Source organism: Gossypium raimondii, chromosome 11 (assembly GCF_025698545.1).
Source record: "Gossypium raimondii isolate GPD5lz chromosome 11, ASM2569854v1, whole genome shotgun sequence".
NCBI lineage: Eukaryota > Viridiplantae > Streptophyta > Magnoliopsida > Malvales > Malvaceae > Gossypium > Gossypium raimondii.
In genome coordinates, this window is record NC_068575.1 from 42470036 (window position 1) to 42490151 (window position 20116).

At 33.1% G+C, this 20116-nt stretch overlaps 1 protein-coding gene across 4 annotated transcripts; it reads left to right on the forward strand.

Moving 5' to 3' along the window:
* The first annotated feature begins 264 nt into the window (after positions 1-264).
* LOC105803818 (uncharacterized) lies at positions 265-2961 on the forward strand. 4 transcript variants are annotated; one of them, XM_012636217.2, is made up of 3 exons: positions 265-657; positions 777-992; positions 2254-2551. In XM_012636217.2, the coding sequence occupies exons 1-3, from the start codon at positions 406-408 to the stop codon at positions 2278-2280; spliced, it is 495 nt and encodes a 164-aa protein (XP_012491671.1). In that variant the 5' UTR covers positions 265-405; the 3' UTR covers positions 2281-2551. The 4 variants fall into 4 exon arrangements, with proteins under 4 accessions (XP_012491671.1, XP_012491673.1, XP_012491670.1 ...); XM_012636219.2 differs by lacking the exon at positions 2254-2551 and adding an exon at positions 1557-2247; XM_012636216.2 differs by lacking the exon at positions 2254-2551 and adding an exon at positions 2642-2961 and having other exon boundaries at positions 266-657.
* Positions 2962-20116: the final 17155 nt, after the last annotated feature.

Sequence of the window (20116 nt, forward strand, 5' to 3'; positions counted from 1 at the left end):
AGAAAGAAAAAGATTAAGACTAACTAAATTAGAGTATAAGGATTAGATATGCAACTTTCTCATAGTATAAGGACTAGTAGCAGAATTTGACCTTAAAAAGAAATGCGATCTCAAAGTGAGAGACGGCGCCGTGTGGAGTCGGTGGGTTACATGAGAAATGAAATTGACAAGAACACTGGCAAAACCGTCAAATCTATCATCAGATTCACATCAACGGTCAATATCGTCCACAAATTAATATAATGACATTTACATACAATTACTAATTCCGTCCTTTTCCCTCAAAACGGCAAATGGATCAAAATTAAAACGGCGAATCAAAGATCAGTTCCCTTTGTCGGTTTCCTTCCAAATCCAAGTCCACACCATTTCTACTAAACAAAGAACGCAAGAAGAAAAAAGGAAATGAAGAATGACGATACTCTGCCGACGACAACCGCAGCGACAACAACGGCGTTAGCGAATGTGAAGAAGGAAAGCTCAGATTCGAGTTTATTTGGTAAAGGTCGTTACAAGTTCTGGGCTTTAGCGGCGATTTTGTTATTGGCATTCTGGTCGATGTTCACCGGAACCGTTACTCTCCGGTGGTCAGCCGGTAACCTCAACCGTTTTTCAGATGATTTTGATAGCCATATTCACGACGATCTAGACGTTCTCGTATGTTCCCCACAAATTTTCTCCTTTTCTTCTTTTTTCTTTTTCTAATTCTGCTTTTGCCTAAAGTTCTGTTCTCACTTCTCGCTACTCAATTCTTTTCTTGTTTCATTTTCGGTTAGGAAATGGAGGAGAGAGAGAAGGTGGTGAAGCACATGTGGGATGTGTACACTAACAGCCGTCGGATTAGATTACCGAGGTTTTGGCAAGAGGCATTTGAGGCTGCCTACGAGGAGTTGACCAGCGATGTGCCTGGGGTTAGAGAGGATGCAGTTAGTGAGATTGCTAAGATGTCCATACGCTCCGTGGATCTTGATCCTCTTCCAGTCCAACCAACGGTGAGGATTTAGGTTTCTTCTCATTGTTAATTATGCATATCTTCGTGTGATCTAGAATAATTCTTGCATTTCAGCATTTGATTAAACACATGCTTTGCTTAACGTGCGATTGTTCAGTAAACTTTTTACATGTAGATGAACAAAAGCAACTAGCTTTTTCTTTAATTGCTTCTGGGGTTTTATACGTAGTTTACATTTCATTCAAGTATAATTTCTGCTCTTTGATCCTTTTATGAAACTTCATCTTGCTTTTGGGGAATTTGCATTAAGTGGGTGGGATCTAGAAGTTGGATACACATAGCACCCTAGCAGGAGCTATAAAATTTTGTTGCTAATCTTCTATAGTCATTGTTTTCATGGTATGCCATTCTAGCTAAGTTGCTCTTCTAGCTTTATCGATTCTTTTATGGATTAAGAAATATCAAGTTTTCTTTTTAGTAATTCACACTAGAGACTAGTCCTTGACGATTGCTAGCAACCTGTCTGCCTCTTTTGGTGGGAAATCAGTTCTTAGTTCTCCCAAAGCTAAAGATAATCTTAATCTGGATGATTTTTCCCTTCTAGAGTTTGAGGTCCAATTAAGTGGCATTTGTCAAGGTGGTGCAAGGACTTTGGTATATTTCAAAACATGCAAGGGGATGGAAACTTAAGGTTTGATGGTTCAAGTTTTTCTATTATGGAATTCTTTGGTACATATGGCCAAAATGAATAAGAGATTAGGTCAATTGATTGACATCAGAGCTTGGTAAAGTTTCTAGTTGAAATAGGTAGGTTTGTGCCTCTCAACCTCTTTGTCAGTTGCAGTATATCTGAATTTGACATGAATTTGCAGCTGTAAACACCCTTTGTTTGCTGTATGTAGTGTGTTTGTAAGGAGACAAATGAACAATGAGCTGAGGCAAACTTTCTTTTCTTACTATGCATTCTTCTCCCCTTATTTATTGGTGTTCTACGAGTTCCAGTGATTTGATATTGTTGATTTCCTCTTCATGCTGGGATCTATACTGAATAACTTACCCATGTTATATGCTCTTGTACTTGGAGCACGGTTGCAGCATGTTTAGTCTCATGATAATTTCTGTTTTCCTGTCTTTTAATGATTGTTTCAATTGGAATGTCGTGATAATGGGGTTACTTTTACTCTGAGATATCCTTTAATTGAATTAGCCGAAGTGTCATTTGATTTTATTTATCTGTTTGGGGTTTCCCTGGTTTACTCAAGGAAGCACATCTAACCAATTAGTTTTTGTTTTTCTTTCAGTTATTCTTCCTGTTGTTTGCACTTTAATTTGATGAACCAGGGGGATACTATAGAATACACAACCTGTTTATCCAATAGGTTATATAGTCATTATGTGATCATGGTTGGATGGTATTGACTGCTCATGACTGAACTTTTACACCATTCAACGTCTCAACGAACAGTCTTATAGTAGAAAACTTTGTTACCTATCATGATTCAGAGGTAAAATATCATTCAAAATTTAAAGGTAGGTGCGAAAAAGTACAGTTAGAAACCAATTGAATGAATTAAATTAAAGAAATAGTAAAGTTGTTTATGTGATGCTGTTTCCATTTGTTGGCTCAGTGGATGGGATTTGATTGACTTTAGCTTTGCGTTGTTACAATTTTAATATTTTTGGCAGAAGGGTGTAAAACGAGCAGAGAAAGGTAGATTGAAGTTGATTTCAAGTGGAAATGGTGAATAATGTGAGGCTTCAAATCTTTATTACTACTTTTGTTTGTGTTCTCATTTTGGTGATATGCTGCCCAAGTTTAAGAGAGCAAATAGTGTGGTCTGGTCTGGTCTGATGGTTACACATTTTTCTCACAGAAACAAACTATGTATTTGTCTAGTTAGGTTCTCTATTCTTTTGAAAATTTTGCACTCAATCCTTTGAATTGGGATGTAACTACAACGGTAACAACATCCTACGAAGCTATAAATATTTTGAACAGATTTTTATTACATCATCATAATAATTGTTATTTTTAGTATAAAATTAAATTGATCTTACAAATTTTTTAACCTTTTATATGATTTATATTTATTAATTTTGGCTGTATCTTATCTATTTTTCATGTAAATTATGAATGCCTGTTTTCTTGAATAAATAAAAATGATTCATTCCTTTTTTATGTAAAATTTTTATATTAAAACCTCTTTTCAAGCTGTTTTTCTTATAAAATACTTTTATTTTATAGTATTTTTAGGGTAATCTAATACCTTAGTTTTATAATTTTCAACACTTATATTTTATTATTTAATCAAAACTTCATTTATTCTAATACCTAATTTTATTTTTCACGTTATATACTAATGTGACGGAACAACATGGATTTAATCACATAATTAAAAACTAGACTATGGTACACTGAGTGAAAAATAAGATCATATGACAAATATCTTTATAAAAGCAAACGAAGACGTATAAGTTGAAATGGTAAAATGATCTTAAATAAGATCAAATTTTATTATGTGTATTATATATATAAGGATATAAAACTATAAGTTAAATTAGTTAAATATGTCGAAAAAAAGTTAATTGATCAAATAGGTAGGTCTTTTTTTTTAACTTAGGAAATAAGTCGTTTTTGAAAAGAGTGTGTGAAAGTGCGTGCCATTTTAGTCGCAATTTTTACTTTTCTAATATAGCTAATTTTTCTTGTCATATGGTTAAATATTAGTGGTTTTATTCTTAGGTCACATTTATATATTTTATTTTATGTTGTTTTAAGCTTTTTATTATTTTTAATTAATAATTTTCATATATTAGTATTTTTGGTTAAATGGTTAAATAATAATAAATTGATCCTGGAATCCCAAGTTTAATTCCTCCTAACACATTTGTAATTTTTATTTTATGTTGTTTAAAGTTTTTAAGTTTTAATTAATTTTAATTAATATGTAACACCCTATACATGGCCTAGTTAAGACCAAGTCTGGAGGATTACATCACATTATTTCTGAAAAACCTACTTTTTAACTATTTAAAGTTTGACAAACATGATCATATATAATTAAGTCTATATGGAGTCCAATTCATAGTCTGAAACCCGAAACACATATAACAGTCTAAATCCATATAAACATTAAATAAGAAGTAAAGAGATCACCAAGCTCTCGCCACGCCGACCCGCCTAAGTTTATGGGTCACTTGAAATCCATACAACAACTAAATGAGTTTGCAACCTAGTGTGTGCAACTTACATTTAATAATGATCAGTAAACTACAATTATAATTTCATTTCTCGTACATTATTCGGTACTCAGGATCAAATACAAAATAGAACAGAGTAAGTCGAATACAGTTACATGGTATGTCAGATACAGATGCAGAACATATTATATTCAGATGCAGAATAAATCAGATTCAAATATAGATTTCTCATTTGTTACATACCATCTCCACTCATCTCAACACACCGTATAGGGCATTAAGTACCCATTCATCCCTACACACCGCGTAGTGACTATATGTTACGTTTCAGAATGTTCGCAGCATAGCTGCCAGATCAGAATATGATAAATCTCCACCAGATTCAACATGTAATTAATTTGTCACACTAACTTCTTTATAAAGTCTCAATTCCGATGCTGATGCAAACTAACAGATGCAGATATAAGTATGCCAAGTAACAGATTCAGATCATACCCAGTTAAAACAACTTACATTTACTCGCTTGTCTACAATATCATTGTTATGTACATAATAACAGTTTATACAAAAAACAGATTATCAGCCAGTGGATTTTATAACCAAATCAGACCATACAGACCCTACGGTAGGCTTACATTTGTTAGAAACGACATTTACGGCCCTAATGAAAAATTTAAAATACTGGTCCACACACCGTAGCACATGACCGTGTGATCGCCAATGTGCCTTACACGGCCTGACACACGTCCGTGTCACTTGCTCGTGTGGTCCTAATATACAAATAATATGTCACATGGCCTGGACACACGCCCTTGTCCTTCGCCCATGTGGTCCATAGTGGCAAACAGTAGGCCGTATGGCGTCGACAACCATGTTTTTCGGCGTCCGAAGTTCGTAGAAAGTTAGGTTTTCAGTACGCGCCTAAAGTAGTTTTGACGTAGAAACAACGCAATGGAATCCCAGAGCCTAAATTAACCAACCGAAAACCAATGTAACAACTACCACAACTTAATTCGCACAATTTAACCCTTACTGAACTATGTCAAAAACCTCAACATAAACTTCCAACAAAACTAATGCTTACCAACGAATTAGCAGCAACCACTCAAATAATCTATCAGGAAGCGCTACCTCCGACACCTATGCCTAAAATAAAGAAGCCAAAAGTTGTTTAATCACAAGAATTCGACTCAACAAAAACAAAGTCATTTCAACAGAACAACCTGGCATTTTTAAGAAATTCACAACGAGATTTACACAATTAACTTTCAATCAACAATACAAAGTACATACTAACCTGAATATACTGCAAGGATTTAACAACAACCAACGAGAAGGAACGAACCAGGAAAATTTTAAGAAAAGGAAAAGAGGAACGAAAAATCAAACAACAAAAAAAGAAAGAAAGAAGAAGAAAAAAGAAGAAAAAAGAAGAAAGAAAAAGAAAGAATGTTACTTTTTTTTAATGGTTAAAACCACCAGTCAATATTTCAACAATAAGCAAAAATATTTACGAATGCACACGCCGAGATTCGAACACAAAACCAAAGAGAATACAAAAACTTAACCATCAAACCATCAAGCTCATTCTTGTAATAATTTTCTACAGAATTAAACTTAAATTAACTATTGAGGGAAAAAGGTTATGCTAAAATAAATAGGAAAACTTTTTAAAAGCACGACTCGAACTCCTAACCTCAAATACATCAGCAGAACACATAACCACAAAAATAAAGATGATTACGCTAATATTTCTTAGTCAAACATTCAAATTTTTGAGGCGTTACATAATAAATATATTATTTTTATTTTAATTCATCTTTTAATTAATAACTCTTTTATTCATAAAATCAAGTAATAATTATGTAATTATATAATAAAATATATATTTTACATATATCATTATGTTAAAAATATTTGAAATTAATAACTCCTTTATATATAATATAAACATCAACTAATTTTTTATATATTTTTCTTTATATATAATATTTATATGTCAAATATTTATTTTCTCCACATATATTGCAAGTGTAGCGATTTCTAATAGTATAAAATGAAATAATTATTTCAAATATAATTATTATTTTATGTTTATATGTGAAATATTTTAAATACACATACAAAATATATAATACTAAAATTTACTACACTCATGATATGGATTGACAAAAAATTTACACCTATAAAAATTATATTTACTAAAAATAATGATATTTGTAATAATTATTTGATTTTATAAATAAAAGAGTTATTAATTAAAAGATGAATTAAAAATAAATTTTTTAAAATAATATATTTATTAATTAAAAAAATTGTAACAACATGGAATAAAAATTACAAATGTGTTAAAGAAGAGGAATTGAACTCGGGACTCGATGATAAAATCATTATTATTTAACCATTTAACCAAGGGAGCTAATATGTTATAAATATTAATTAAAAATACAAAAAAAACTTAAAATAACATGAAATAAAAAATAAAAATGTAAGTGGAAGAAGAATCAAACCCAGGACTCAATGAAAAAACCACTAACATTTAACCATCTGACTTGAGAAACTGATTATGTTATAAAAGTCAGAAAATGCGACTTAAACGGAAAGCGCGTCCAGCTGGGTGCGCCTTCCTGCCAATTGTGCAGAAAGCGCGTCCAGCTGGTCGCGTTTTCACACTCTTTCTCCAAAAACAACTCATTTCCCTAAATTTTAAAAAAAGGGCCAATTTGGTTAATTAACTTTTTTTTCGGCGTATTTAGCTAATTTAGCAAAAAATATCAAGATACTTTTAAAATAATATAATTTACTTTATAAATGATATAATATCTTTCATATTGACTCCTTACACCAACTTAATTAGGGGCTTAATATATAATATAGAAGAAAAATATATTTATAAGAAATTAATATAAAAACCAAGTTAAACTTTAGCTAGTCGGTTGAGTCTTAGCTTGATTGGCAATGACATTCTTACGAATGTAGGAGGATATGGTTTATCATTTATGCTCATTTGATTCAACATGCAATTTCATTTCTGGTTTCAACAATCTACTTAAGCGATCGATTGGACATATGTAATTAGGACTCAAGTGATTTATAATTAAGTTATTACTTTTTGCCTATTAATTATAAACTCATTTAGTTACGAAGTCATTCCACTATAGTGACTAAGCTTTCCCTAATCACATACCATTACGAAAGCAACTTGATCAATACTCATCCAATGACCTTGTCATAGGTGTGTTACCTTCATAAGATATCCTTAATCTCTTTGGGATAAATTCGTTGTCTCAATATGATCCTATTTTATCTCATAGTAACTATTACATCTTCCTTCATGAAAAGTCAATTACTATCAAATAGTAATTAAGGCATTCATCACAAAGAAGAAAGACCCATGACCACGTTTACTTTTCATCTATCATATAATGCCAATAAGAGGATATCATTTACCCATGTCTTAGGCTATGAAGTCCACTATTGTAAATGATGCTACATACTACAGAAGTCGTATACCAAACGCACCAACTTTCGGCTTCTTTTCTATTTGAACTCAAGTTTTTACTTACATCAAAGTGTATGAGTCACATATACATAGTCCATCATCCACTCAAGATTAAGGTACGCCACACTTTGTGTTGGGAAATTGTCCATATTGTAGTAAACATGTAATTGTTTTCTATGTATTTGAACAAATAAATAAAGTTAATTTCACATTTCACTACTATGCCTTTTATGTTTTTGTCTTTCATGTTTTGCATGCATAGAAAAATTGTAACAAACAAATATTAACTCATTGATTGTTTAAGTTCAAACTGGTTATAAGTGACACTATAAGAATGTTTACATAGCGAGAAAGACAACTTAATTTAGTAGATAATCTAAACGAGTCTATAATCTTGTAAAAGAAATAAAGAGAGCATTTGATTCAAATACTTAGAATGATTATTATGTCATCTACAATTTCAATTGGGGAAATGACTAGTCTTGGCTATCAGAGTAGTTGAATCCACGAGTAAAGACATAGATTTATTCATTGGAAGAATGACACATTGCACTGGATCCAAGATGAATTACTTTTGAATCCGTTTGTGAATTACTTCGTTTGTGAATTACTTCACTTGTGACATTTATGGTGTGATTTACCTAAATCCTGAGTTAGTCATTAACCATAAGTATTTAACTCATGTGCTTTGATATAAGTGAAGACTTATGAGATGATCGAGCCCATAGCCGATATGTTGGGTACATGACTTGTGTATGATATGGCTTTCAATAATGGAATTCATAACTCGATTAAAGAGTTAACAATATCCTCTCATTGGCATTGTGTGGATTGGTAAATATAGAACGTGGGCACGAGTTACTTGTTCTCAAATGAGCAATTTATCATAGTCATTTGTTGACAGTGGTCATATTAATCATTAAGAAGACACAATGGTGACAATGAGATAAAATAGGATTGTATTGGGTGAACATATTAACTCAAATGAGTCAAGGATATCATATGAGAGTAACACATGCATGACGAGGTCATTGGACGAAGCAGTTGAATGAATTCCTTTTGTAAAGAGTATTTAATAAGGATTTTTCAATCATGGTACTTCTTGTGGACTGACTTCATGATAAGCAAATTAAGAATTATCAGAACGATACTTCTAGACATAATTGCAATTACTAGAGCCTAATTGTGTATGTAGATTGGTCCATCGGCTAGCTCAATAAAAACTCGATCGAGCTACATTTGAATTAGAAGAAAATTCTACGACTTTGGAAATAATTTAATTAAGTCAATTTATTCTATGTGGAATTATATTAGGCGGTCGTGAGAATTTTCAACTAGAGAATTTTATTAAAGAATTTTCTTGAAAAATTAATTTAGAAAATCTAAGTGATTTTTGGAAAAATTAATTTTGATCAAGTAAAATTAAACTAATCAAATTAATTAAAATTAATATGATATTTTTAAAAATTAATTTTCAAGTCAGAAAATTGACCCAATGGGTAAATGAACTTAAAATTGGATTTAAGATCGAAAACTAGGCCCGAGAATCCAAAATGAGAGACCTAAAAATTGGTTGAATTGGGCCTGGTATGTGAAACTGGGCCGACGGTCCACCCAATGGCTAGATCGGACTGGTCGAGTCGAATCGGCAACAGTTGAATCAACTTAAGGTGTTGTGAGGGTGTCGCACCTGCGATGGCACCATCGGACACAATGGTGTCGGTGTTGGCGACGATGATATTCCATGGCCGGCGAGTGGGCCTTCGGTGGTTGAGCAGTGAAGGAATCACACTCATACTGGGACTCTATCGGATAATTTGATTTCAGATTAACTATTTCAAAAATAATATTATTTTAATAAGATTTAATATTAAATTTAATTTGATACTTATCTTGATAATATTTTTTTAATATAATATTATAGTGTTTATTACTTTAGATAACACAACAAAGTTCTTGTTTTAGAAAATTTTTAAAACTCTTGTTTTCCTAAAATATATTTTTCCAACAATTAGTATAAGAGCCAGGTTGTGCTCTACTTATAAGTATTAACATGTAATCAAAATAGATTTCCTTCTTATTGAATGATTCAATTACATAGAAAGTGATATTATATATGTGTTATATAATTGTTATTTTTTTACCAAGGTTGTGGTTCTTAGGAAATAGACCGTGGACTATCATATCCATATAGGACTGTTTTTTTTAAATTCATAGAATTCTTGTGAGCCGAAAACAAATATAGGACTTAAATGTAATTTTTTTCAAAAGGAGTCAATGGCAATGAGAAGATGGAGCGATGCCGGTTGAAGACCCAAGGAATTCCTTGTGGTGAAAAATTGTGTAATTTTTTATTTTTATTTATTTTCTAGAAATAGAACCATGGAAACCTTGGTTGGCAATTTTATTTTAATTACCCATCTCCTTATATATTTGTTTTATAATTGTTTATAATATTTGTATTATGTTATATTATAGTTGTAACACCCTAATTTATTAAATTTTGTTTGCATGAATTTTGTCACAAGTAAGTATATGCTTCAGTGATTAAGTGATATGAGTGTATATTTGAGGTTTTGGGTTTAAGTTCCACTTTTGGAAATTTTGCTATTTTTTTTTTGTTCCTAGCCTTATCCTTAATTGTTTGACTTATTTTATATTTTCGAACAACTCATATAAGAATAAGCTTGCTGGTTTAAATGGTAAGTGTTAGCTTGGACCAGGGTCTTGTGTTCAAATCCCTAAGTGGGCGTTTGGCAATAATTTTTGTTTCTGTGGGTGTGTGCCGGTGGTGTAGTAGAGGTTAGGTAGAATTAAAATTCGGAGGTAGTTGGATGAGAATCATGGGTCGGTTTTGGTGGGATTTGATTGTTAGTGGGGTAGTGGGGAGTTGAGATTATTATCTTAATTTTAAATTTATTTTGTTTCCCAAAAACTCCTCTTTTCTTAACTTTTTTTTCTTTCTTTTCTCTACAATTCCCTTTTTCTTCCTCCCTTGATTCTGTTCACAAATCGTTCATTTGAATCGCTACAGTTTTGGATATCCTGGCTTTCTTCATCCGGCTTGGAAAAGATTGAGAATCATTGGGTTTTACTCTAACGATTTAGTTCGTGTGTGTGATTGTTGTTCGTTGGTAGTTTTAGAGGTTTCGTGGTTGTTTTCGCATCAAAATTGAGCCAGGTATGTAACGAAAAACTCAAAAATTGGTAAACAACAAAAGCTAAAATTAGGACCTGTCGATACCACACGGCCGTGTGCCAGGCCATATGGTAGGCCTTGTGCAACACATGACCGCGTGTGACAAATGGTCTAGACCATTTTGGGCCGTGTCGACCACACGGGTGTGTGGGCCCAAATTTTAGAATTTTTCTCAAGGGTCATACATGTCGTCTCGATCAACTGTGGGCCTTTCGTGGGGTTGGTATGTGTTATATAAGCCTTAAAGCATGAAATATATTCTTCTATTAGTATGATTTTGACGTAAATAACGCCTAAATGCATGTTATATGATGCTATATGTTTAATCTATTATGTATAAGCATGTTCAATATATGTTTTACGAGCATGCATGATATATATATTTTGGTATATGTTATTCAGATATATCTGACTTCTGTTTGTATTTGACTATGGGCTGGGTTATGTATTATATGGAGAAAGTGTTATGTTTGAGGCGTTAACTCGCCATTATACTGGCAGCACTGCTACGATTATTTTGGAAAGTGTCGTGAGGACACTATGTGGTGTGTAGGGCTCGGTGGGTGTTTTATACCCCACGTGGTATGTTGGTATGGTCGGAGTTGGTGTGTAGAGGATGGAGGTAGGATTTATATATATCTGCATCTGTACTATTCTGAGACGATTTTGTATTAAGTGTATGTTTGTATCTATTCTGCCTTGTGATCAAATCTGAATTTTTGTATACGTATGGGTTACACACTAAGTTTTAAAAGAAAACTCACTCTTTGTATGTTTGATGATTTCAAGTAACCCTTAAACTTAGGCAGATTTGTGCGATGGAGCTCGGTTGTGTCCACGTTGCTGTAAAACTTTAATTACTTGAATTTGGCTTACTTAAATTTCTGTTTTGAGAGTTAAGTGTAATTTCGACTCTCTAGAATTTTGGGATTGTTTTTGGTTTCGGATTTTTATTTTGGTTTTCTAGCATGACAATTGATGAAACGATTTTTATAAAAATGTCTGCTTTTCTAAAATTAACTATTTTTAAGAAAACAAACCCCGTTTACCAAAATATAACGTTTTATGAAACTCCATCGCAAAAATATTCAATTTATTTGAAAGACGTAAACGAACAACGGTTTTAATTAAATAAAGTACCACAAAACGTTTTCCAAACAAAATGGGCTTACTAAGTGACAACGGTTTATGATGATTTCAAGAAAAAAAGTTAGATTTATAACTTTCCTTCGTAACACTTCCGAATTCAGTCGTAACGTCTAGGTCAGGTTTGGGGTGTTACATTTAGTGGTATTAGAGTCAGGTTGTAAAACTCGAGTTGTGAAAATTTTGGGTTCAAAATTATATTTGTAAAAACTATTTTTCGAGTAAAGTTTAGTTTCAATTTGAAAAGTAAGTTTGTGATATACCGAGTCTTCGACGTCGATCCTGTAAGTACTTCTAACTTAGAAATACTTTATTTAGAAAACTCTAAAATGATTAAAACTGAACTGAGTTAGTTAGAGACTGAAAATTTCTGAAATTTCTAAAACTACTTTTGATAATTATTTGAAGCATAAAATACTTGCTAATAAACACTGAAACTGATACATATAACATTGTAATGTAGATAAAACTATGATTACGATTAGTGCTCATGGAATGTGTGACCATGGTACTCGTGGGCGTGGCGGGCGCTGTAGAGGGACTCGAGCTGAGTCGTCCTCGATGGGTAGTATGCCTAATTTGGATACAAGTGAGACCCCAACTACACCTACTGCTGTGACTGGGTCTCATAATCGTTCGGCTAGGGATGACGCATTGTCCCAAGCCATGCTTAGGGTGTTAGAGAGGGTCGTTGGACCTCATTCTGGTTCTGTGAGCTGTGGGTCGGTAACTAAACGACTTCGGTCTAATGGTGCTAGTGTAACAACACGTTTTTTAGTGGTGTCAAAAGTAGTGGTTTATGGGCCACCAAACTCGACGAGAAAGTTCATAAATATTATTATTTAATATTTATGAGTCAAGTATGGTTTTTAAAAAGGTTTTTGGTTTGATAAATTATGATTTATAAGCGATTTATTAAGTTTAAGTGATATGACCCTAAGGTCAAGTGATTTTAAAAGCTGAGATATCGGGACCTTGTTTATATCAACCAAGCCGTAAATATTTATAAAAATATTTAGGAGTGTCATTAAGGTGGTATTAAAGTTCCGTTGAAAAATTTTAACATTTCGATAGTTAATTAATTAAAAGACTAAATTGTAAAAGATGTAAAATTTAGTCAATATTTGATTTGAGTGATTAAATGGTTTATTGAATAAAGGAAAAGGGACTTAAGTGGTAATTAGAAAATTTAAGAATTTAGTGGACGGTTTTGGAAATTAAAAGCTTGAAAATTGGTTGAATTTTAAATGGACAAAATTATAATTTTATAATTGAACTTTAATTAAATAAAAGAAAAACTATTATCATCAATTTAGTGTCTTCGTCACTAAAATTGGAAGAAGAAAACTCCATGGAAATGAAGCTAGGTTCAGCCATGGTTAAAATTATGCATGTAAGTCCCTAAGCTATCCGTTTTTAATAATTTTTATGTTTTTGAGATCGTTGCAACTAGGTCTAGCTAGCTCGTACCTTCGATTTTGAAACTATTAAAGATTTTGAATGTTTCCATTGATGAACCTTGTGATTTTAAATGTTAATTGATGAATTTTAAATATTATTTATTATTTAAAAGTATTTTATTAAGTGATTTTGATGAATTTATTGATTAGGGACTAATTTGTTAAAATAGAAAAAATGTAAGGATTAAATGTGAAATTTTTGTATGAATGAGCTGTGTTGGATACCATGAACATTCAGCTATGCTCAATTTTGGGTAAAAATGGTTAATTTGCATGTTTTGAGCTTAGGGACTAAATTGAATAAAAGTAAAACTTTAAGGGCAATTTTGTAAAATGTCAAAAATGAAAAATTGCATAAAATGATTTTTTATTGTCTAAATTAATATATTGAATGAAATTATTAATTTAGATCAAGATCGAGTGGAAAACCAAGAAAAATAGATAATTACCAAAATACCCCTAAACTTTGGTATTTCTGCAATTTAGCCAGGTAAGTTCGTATGAACTGTATTCTGTATAATTTTAATTAAATTTAATGTTAATATGTGATTATATTGTGATTAAATCTATATATATATATGTTAGTATGAAATTTACCGTGTTTTGAAACGACTTAAATCCAACGACTTACGACGATTACTGAGCCTTATTTGAACCTTAGGAATTCATAGGATACAAATGACATGTCATTAGGGTTTATATGATTCGGGTGCTGGTCCTGAACGTTCTATCGATGGCTGAGGTCCGACATGTTTTGTGGATACTTCACAACTCTTGTGAGCAGCATCGTGTAGCTACGTTCTGACCCATAGCTTGTATGAGCAGGCCCATTTTCACAGATCATGTAAGCATTCTGATTTACAACTCATGTGAGCATTCTGATTCACAGCTCGTGTGAGCATACATGTACTAGAATTGACAAATTATAGTTATATGATTTAGCACACTATGTGTGAGCTATCCCGGGTATTCAACGGTATTCTAAATGGTTCAACGGGCATTATTCAGATAAGAAACGGTAAGAGAACGATATGTTTTATGACATGTACATATATGAACATCCTTGATATGATGATACATGAAAATTATATAGGTTGAAATAAGTTATAAACTCATGAGATACATGTTGTGGCTAAATGGCTATTTATGTTAATGTGCCTACGATTTATATCTTGTATGCTAACATGTTTGGTGCAAATGCCTAGGCCTTGGCCAAGTTGTGGTTGGATTATGCCACGTTAAACTTATAAGTTATGCATTGAAATGTTAAGTGCCTAAATGGAAATATACTTGTGATCATGAAAGAGTGGTAAGGTTTAAATTATGTAATTTCTATTGAAATGGTTTATCATGTGGTTAATTCTAAAAGAGCTATGTTTAAATGCACCAGCTTGTGGCTATGGTTGAATGATATGCTTATGTCTTGTGTGATATGCATGTGAAAAGGGTGTGAAAAGGTAATGAAATAGTAAGTTCATACTTGAAGTGTAAAATGATGAAAAAGGGAATGATGAGTTGAATTGATATTGTTATTTAAGTTAAAGAAAGTAAATGCAATGGAAAGTAATGAAATGCAAATGAAAATTAGAAAATTAGAAAAAAGTTTAAAGTTATTTAAAATCCTACTTTGCTATAGATGATATGTATATGTGATATTATGGATTTAGTCACTTTGTGAGTTGTTGAATATGATTTCATGAATCTTGCGGTATCGGTATAAGATTATTCTTGATATGTATAAATTTCATATTTGAAATGGATTGATATGACTAAATTTTATACGAGCTTACTAAGCATTCATTGCTTACGTAGTTGTCTTTCCTTTACTTTTCAGATTATTAGAAGCTCGATCGGGTTGGAAGCTCGTTGGAGATCTATCGCACTATCCAATAATTATATCGATATTTTTCGATATCTTGGTTAATGTTATAATAGCATGTATAGGTGGACTTATGATTGATGATAGTTGAATGTTAGTAATGAGTTTGACATGTATATGTCATTTTGGGTGATGTAGCCTTGGTACATTTGGTGCCTTGTTGATATGTGTTAATTTGATAATGTGTTAAAGCATGTTTGAATGGTCAAAGTGATATATGATGAATTGACATCAACATGGTTAAGATATGGTATACTTTTGAAAGGTTTGAACTAGATATGGCATGAATCTAATATGGTGTGGTGATTATGTAGCAATTATGTTAAGTTTTAGGATGGAAACAAGTTAATTGATAATTGGATAAATATGCACATGTATAGGTATTTTTGGTTGATGTTTTAGCCATTATATTTTGGCTTGTAAATTTGGTATTTTGAATGATTGAAATGGTTGATATGTAGATATATGTATGTGGCCTTTTGATGGAGGACTTTATAGTCTTTATGATGATTAGATGGTGGAAGTTGAACATGGTCATTTTGGTATTAAAAATGTAGTTGGTATTTATGACTTATAATGTTAAATGGTAAATTAAGTACATATGAGTGTGGATTTGATTTGTGTACAAAATGGTAAGTTTTGGCTAAACTAAGCATTTAGATATACATGTTTAATTGTTGTGATTGAGGTACCTTTTGGGCGTATTGGTTGTATACTTATGTACCATATTTGAATAGCTTGTTTATGCATGGTCTTAGTGCAAATTAAAGGCTTGTTTATATGTGCAAAAGTGATTGTAGGTATATGCATGAATGGGTGAAAAAATAGCTTGGAAACTGCCTTTTTTTTTGTCTACATAGGTAGAGACAGGGGCGTGTGTCTCAGCCATGTGTGACACACGACTTGGCGACACGACCGTGCGTTCCTTGTAGTTTTCAAGGGGTTACAAGTCAGGCTGTTACACAGACGCGTGAGGTCATTTCGAAGGGTACACAGCCTGGTTCACGGGCGTGTGGCTTGGCCATGTGACCCAAGTTAGTGAGTTACACAGGTACGGATACGGGTTGAGACACAACTGTGTGTCCCTACTTTGAATGTCCACACGACCTAAGACATGGGCGTGCCTCTTAGCCATGTAAGTCACACAGCTTGGCCATACGGTCGTGTGACCCCTGCAGTTTTGAAAATTTTCATTATTTGTTGAAAAATTCTATAAGCTTCTGATTTAGTCCTGACTTGTTTCTAATGTGCTTTTAGGGCTTCGAGGGCTTGCATAAGGGACATGTATGTTATTGATTGATTTTTCTATGCTTGATGTAGTGAATTAAATGTTTTAAAATTTTTGATAGTTTTGAAACATAAACTCTGATAATGCTCTATAACCCTATTTCGGCGACGGATACGGGTTAAGGGTGTTATATTTATTAGTATCAGAGCTACAATTTAGTCAGTTCTTGGGCTGAACATAACATGTGTGAATTCTAGAAATACATGCCATTATATAACCTGTGATAGTGTGATATCTCCCGACTATGATGAGATTTGTTTCATTTTTAGACAGAGATATTTTCCAACCGAGCTAATTCCAATAATGCTGAATGCGATATTCAAGTATTTGAGTAAAAATGTTGCTTATGATGAGTAGAAACTGATAAAGGTTTGAATAAATGTTTTATAATGCATGCTGATGATGAATTTTATATTATGTGTATTTATATGAGAGTTAAATTTAGAGGCTTTACGACCTTTACCTCCTCACCTGTACAATTTTATACAACGGAATTCACAAGATTTATCTTGATTATGCTCACAAGTGTAAATCGAAGAGTTCAATGGATGAATGAATAATAATGGGGTCAGAGCCGAGAATGAGTTAGCAAATAAAGAGAGTTCTAGAAGAGATATTAGATTTTTCTGAAGATCATTCGGGATACGCAATGTCGTTGTTGAAAAAAAAGGTTATTCTCGGGTAATCAACCTATTCAGGTATGGTATCTAAATAATGTATTAACCAAAAATTTCTTCTGAATTGATTTCTTTAGTGTATGGGATAATGTGGGATTAATGAAGACTGTAATAGTCAGTGGAATAATGTTTGAATTGCAAAGATATCTGAATGCAGCGGTTATAGTCGAGTAGCTTACATAACATGTGTGAAGTCTAGAAATAAATGCCATTATATTACCTGTGATAATGTGATATCTCCTGACCCTGATGAGATTTGTTTCATTTTTAGATAGAGATGTTTTCCAACAGAGCTAATTCCGATAATGCTGAATGCGATACTCAAGTATTTGAGTAAAAATGTTGCTTATAATTAGTAGAAACTTATAAAGGTATGAATAAATATTTTATAATGTATGCTAATGATGAATTTTATGTTATGTGTATTTATATGAGAGTCAACTTTAGAGGCTTTACGACCTTCACCCCCTCACCTGTATAGTTTTATATAACATAATTTACAAGATTTATCTTGATTAAGCTCACAAGTGTAAAATCGAAGAGTTCAGTGGATGAATGAATAATAATGCGGTCAGAGCCGAGAATGGGTTAGCAGATAAAGAGAGTTTTAGAAGAGATATTAGATTTTTTTGAAGATTATTCGGGATACGCAATGTCATTGCTGAAAAAAGGTTATTCTCGGGTAATCAACCTATTCAGGTATGGTATCTAAAGAATGTATAAACCGAAAATTTCTTCTACATTGATTTCTTGAGTGAATGAGATAATGTGGGATTAATGAAGACTGTAATAATTAGTGGAATAATGTTTGAATTGTAAAGATATCTGAATGCAACGGTTATAGTCGATTAGCTTATAACAATATCTTCTAGGTTTCTAGCCTATTCATGGATCTTATGAACCAGGTTTTCCAGCCGTATTTGGATCAGTTAGTCGTGGTCTTCATCGACGATATTCTGGTATGCTCTAAGACCGAAGATGATCATGATGAGCATCTTAGAGTAGTTCTTCAGATTTTGCGAGAGAAATAGCTCTATGCTAAGTTAAGCAAGTGTGAATTCTGGTTTAGGGAAGTAACTTTTCTAGGGCGTGCTACCTGCAAAGGGGATCCGAGTTGATCCTAAAAAATTTGAGGATGTACTTGATTTGAAACAACCTAGGAAAATTTCTGAGATCCACAATTTTTTAGGTCTTGTAGGCTATTATCGGAGGTTTATCGAGGAGTTCTCGTTAATTGTGGCTCCTCTGACTAAGTTATTTCGTTAGAACGCCCTTTTTGTTTGGACTGATAAGCAGCAATCGAGTTTTGAGAAGCTCAAATCTGTTTTAGCTCAAGTTTTTATTCTGATACAGTCTGAATTTGGTAAGGAGTTCGTGATTTACAGTGATGCATCTCATTTCAGTTTGGGTTGTGTACTGATACAAGATGGTAAGGTTGTGGTTTATACGTCCCAAAAGCTTAAGTCACATGATGGCAACTATCTGATGCATGATCTCGAGTTAGCTGTTATTGTCTTTACCTTAAAGATTTGGAGGCACTATCTTTATGGTGAGAGATGTATTATTTATACCAATCACAAAAGGCTTAAATATCTCCTTACCCAAAAGGAGTTGAACCTTAGACAGTGTAAATGGATTGAACTGCTTGAGGATTACGACTGCACGATTAAGTATAGTCCCGGTAAGGCTAATGTGGTGGTCGATGCTCTAAGTCGTAGGGCAATGTCTGATTTAAGGGCGATGTTTGCTCGTCTAAGTCTGTTTGATGATGGGAGTCAATTAGTCGAGTTACAAGTTAAGACGACTTGGATTGATCAGATTCGAGGTAAATAGTTGAGGGATGGTAGTATTTCTTATTTTGGGATAAATAGTGATAGGGTTCTGTGTTTTCGAGGACGGGTTTGTGTACCTAGTGATTCTGATTTGAGGTATTTTATTCTGAGGGAAGCGCATAATAGCCCTTATCAGGATCTTCGTGAATTGTACTAGTGGCCTGGTTTAAAACGGGAGGTGACAAATTTTGTTTCTCGTTGTCTGACGTACCAGCAAGTTAAGGCTAAACATCAGTTGCCTTCGGGTTTGCTTCAACCTGTTAAGATTCCCATATAGAAATGAGAGCATGTGACTATGAACTTCGTTAATGGGTTGCCTCTAACACCTACTAAGAAGGATTCTGTGTGGGTCATCGTTGATCGGTTGACCAAGTCTGCCCACTTCATTCCTGTTCGGACAGATTATTCTCTTCAGAAGTTGGCTAAGTTGTATATTTCTAAGATCGTGAGATTTCATGGGGTACCAGTCTTAATTATTTCTGATAGAGATCATCACTTCACTTATCAGTTTTAGAGAAAACTTCATGAGGCTCTGGGTTTGAGATTAGACTTTAGTACTGTGTTTCATCCTCAAAAAGATGGTCAATCTGATAGGGTGATTCAAATACTGGAGGATATGCTTCAGAGTTGTGTGATTGATTTTCGAGGTAGTTGGGAGGATTTTCTACCATTAGCTGAGTTCGCCTACAATAACAGTTTCCAGTCTAGCATTCAAATGGCACCTTACGAGGCTCTGTACGGTCATAAGTGTCGTACTCTTTTATGTTAGACTGAGTTGGGTGAGCGATAGGTTTTGGGTCCTGAGTTGGTTTTTGAGACTGAGGATAAAGTTAGACTAATTCGAGATCGTCTTAAGGCCGCTTCTAATAGATAGAAGTCCTATGCAGATCTGAAGAGTAGGGAGATTGAGTATTCCATGGGTGATTATGTGTTCCTTAAGGTATCTCCGTGGAAGAAAGTTCTACGGTTTGGACGTAATG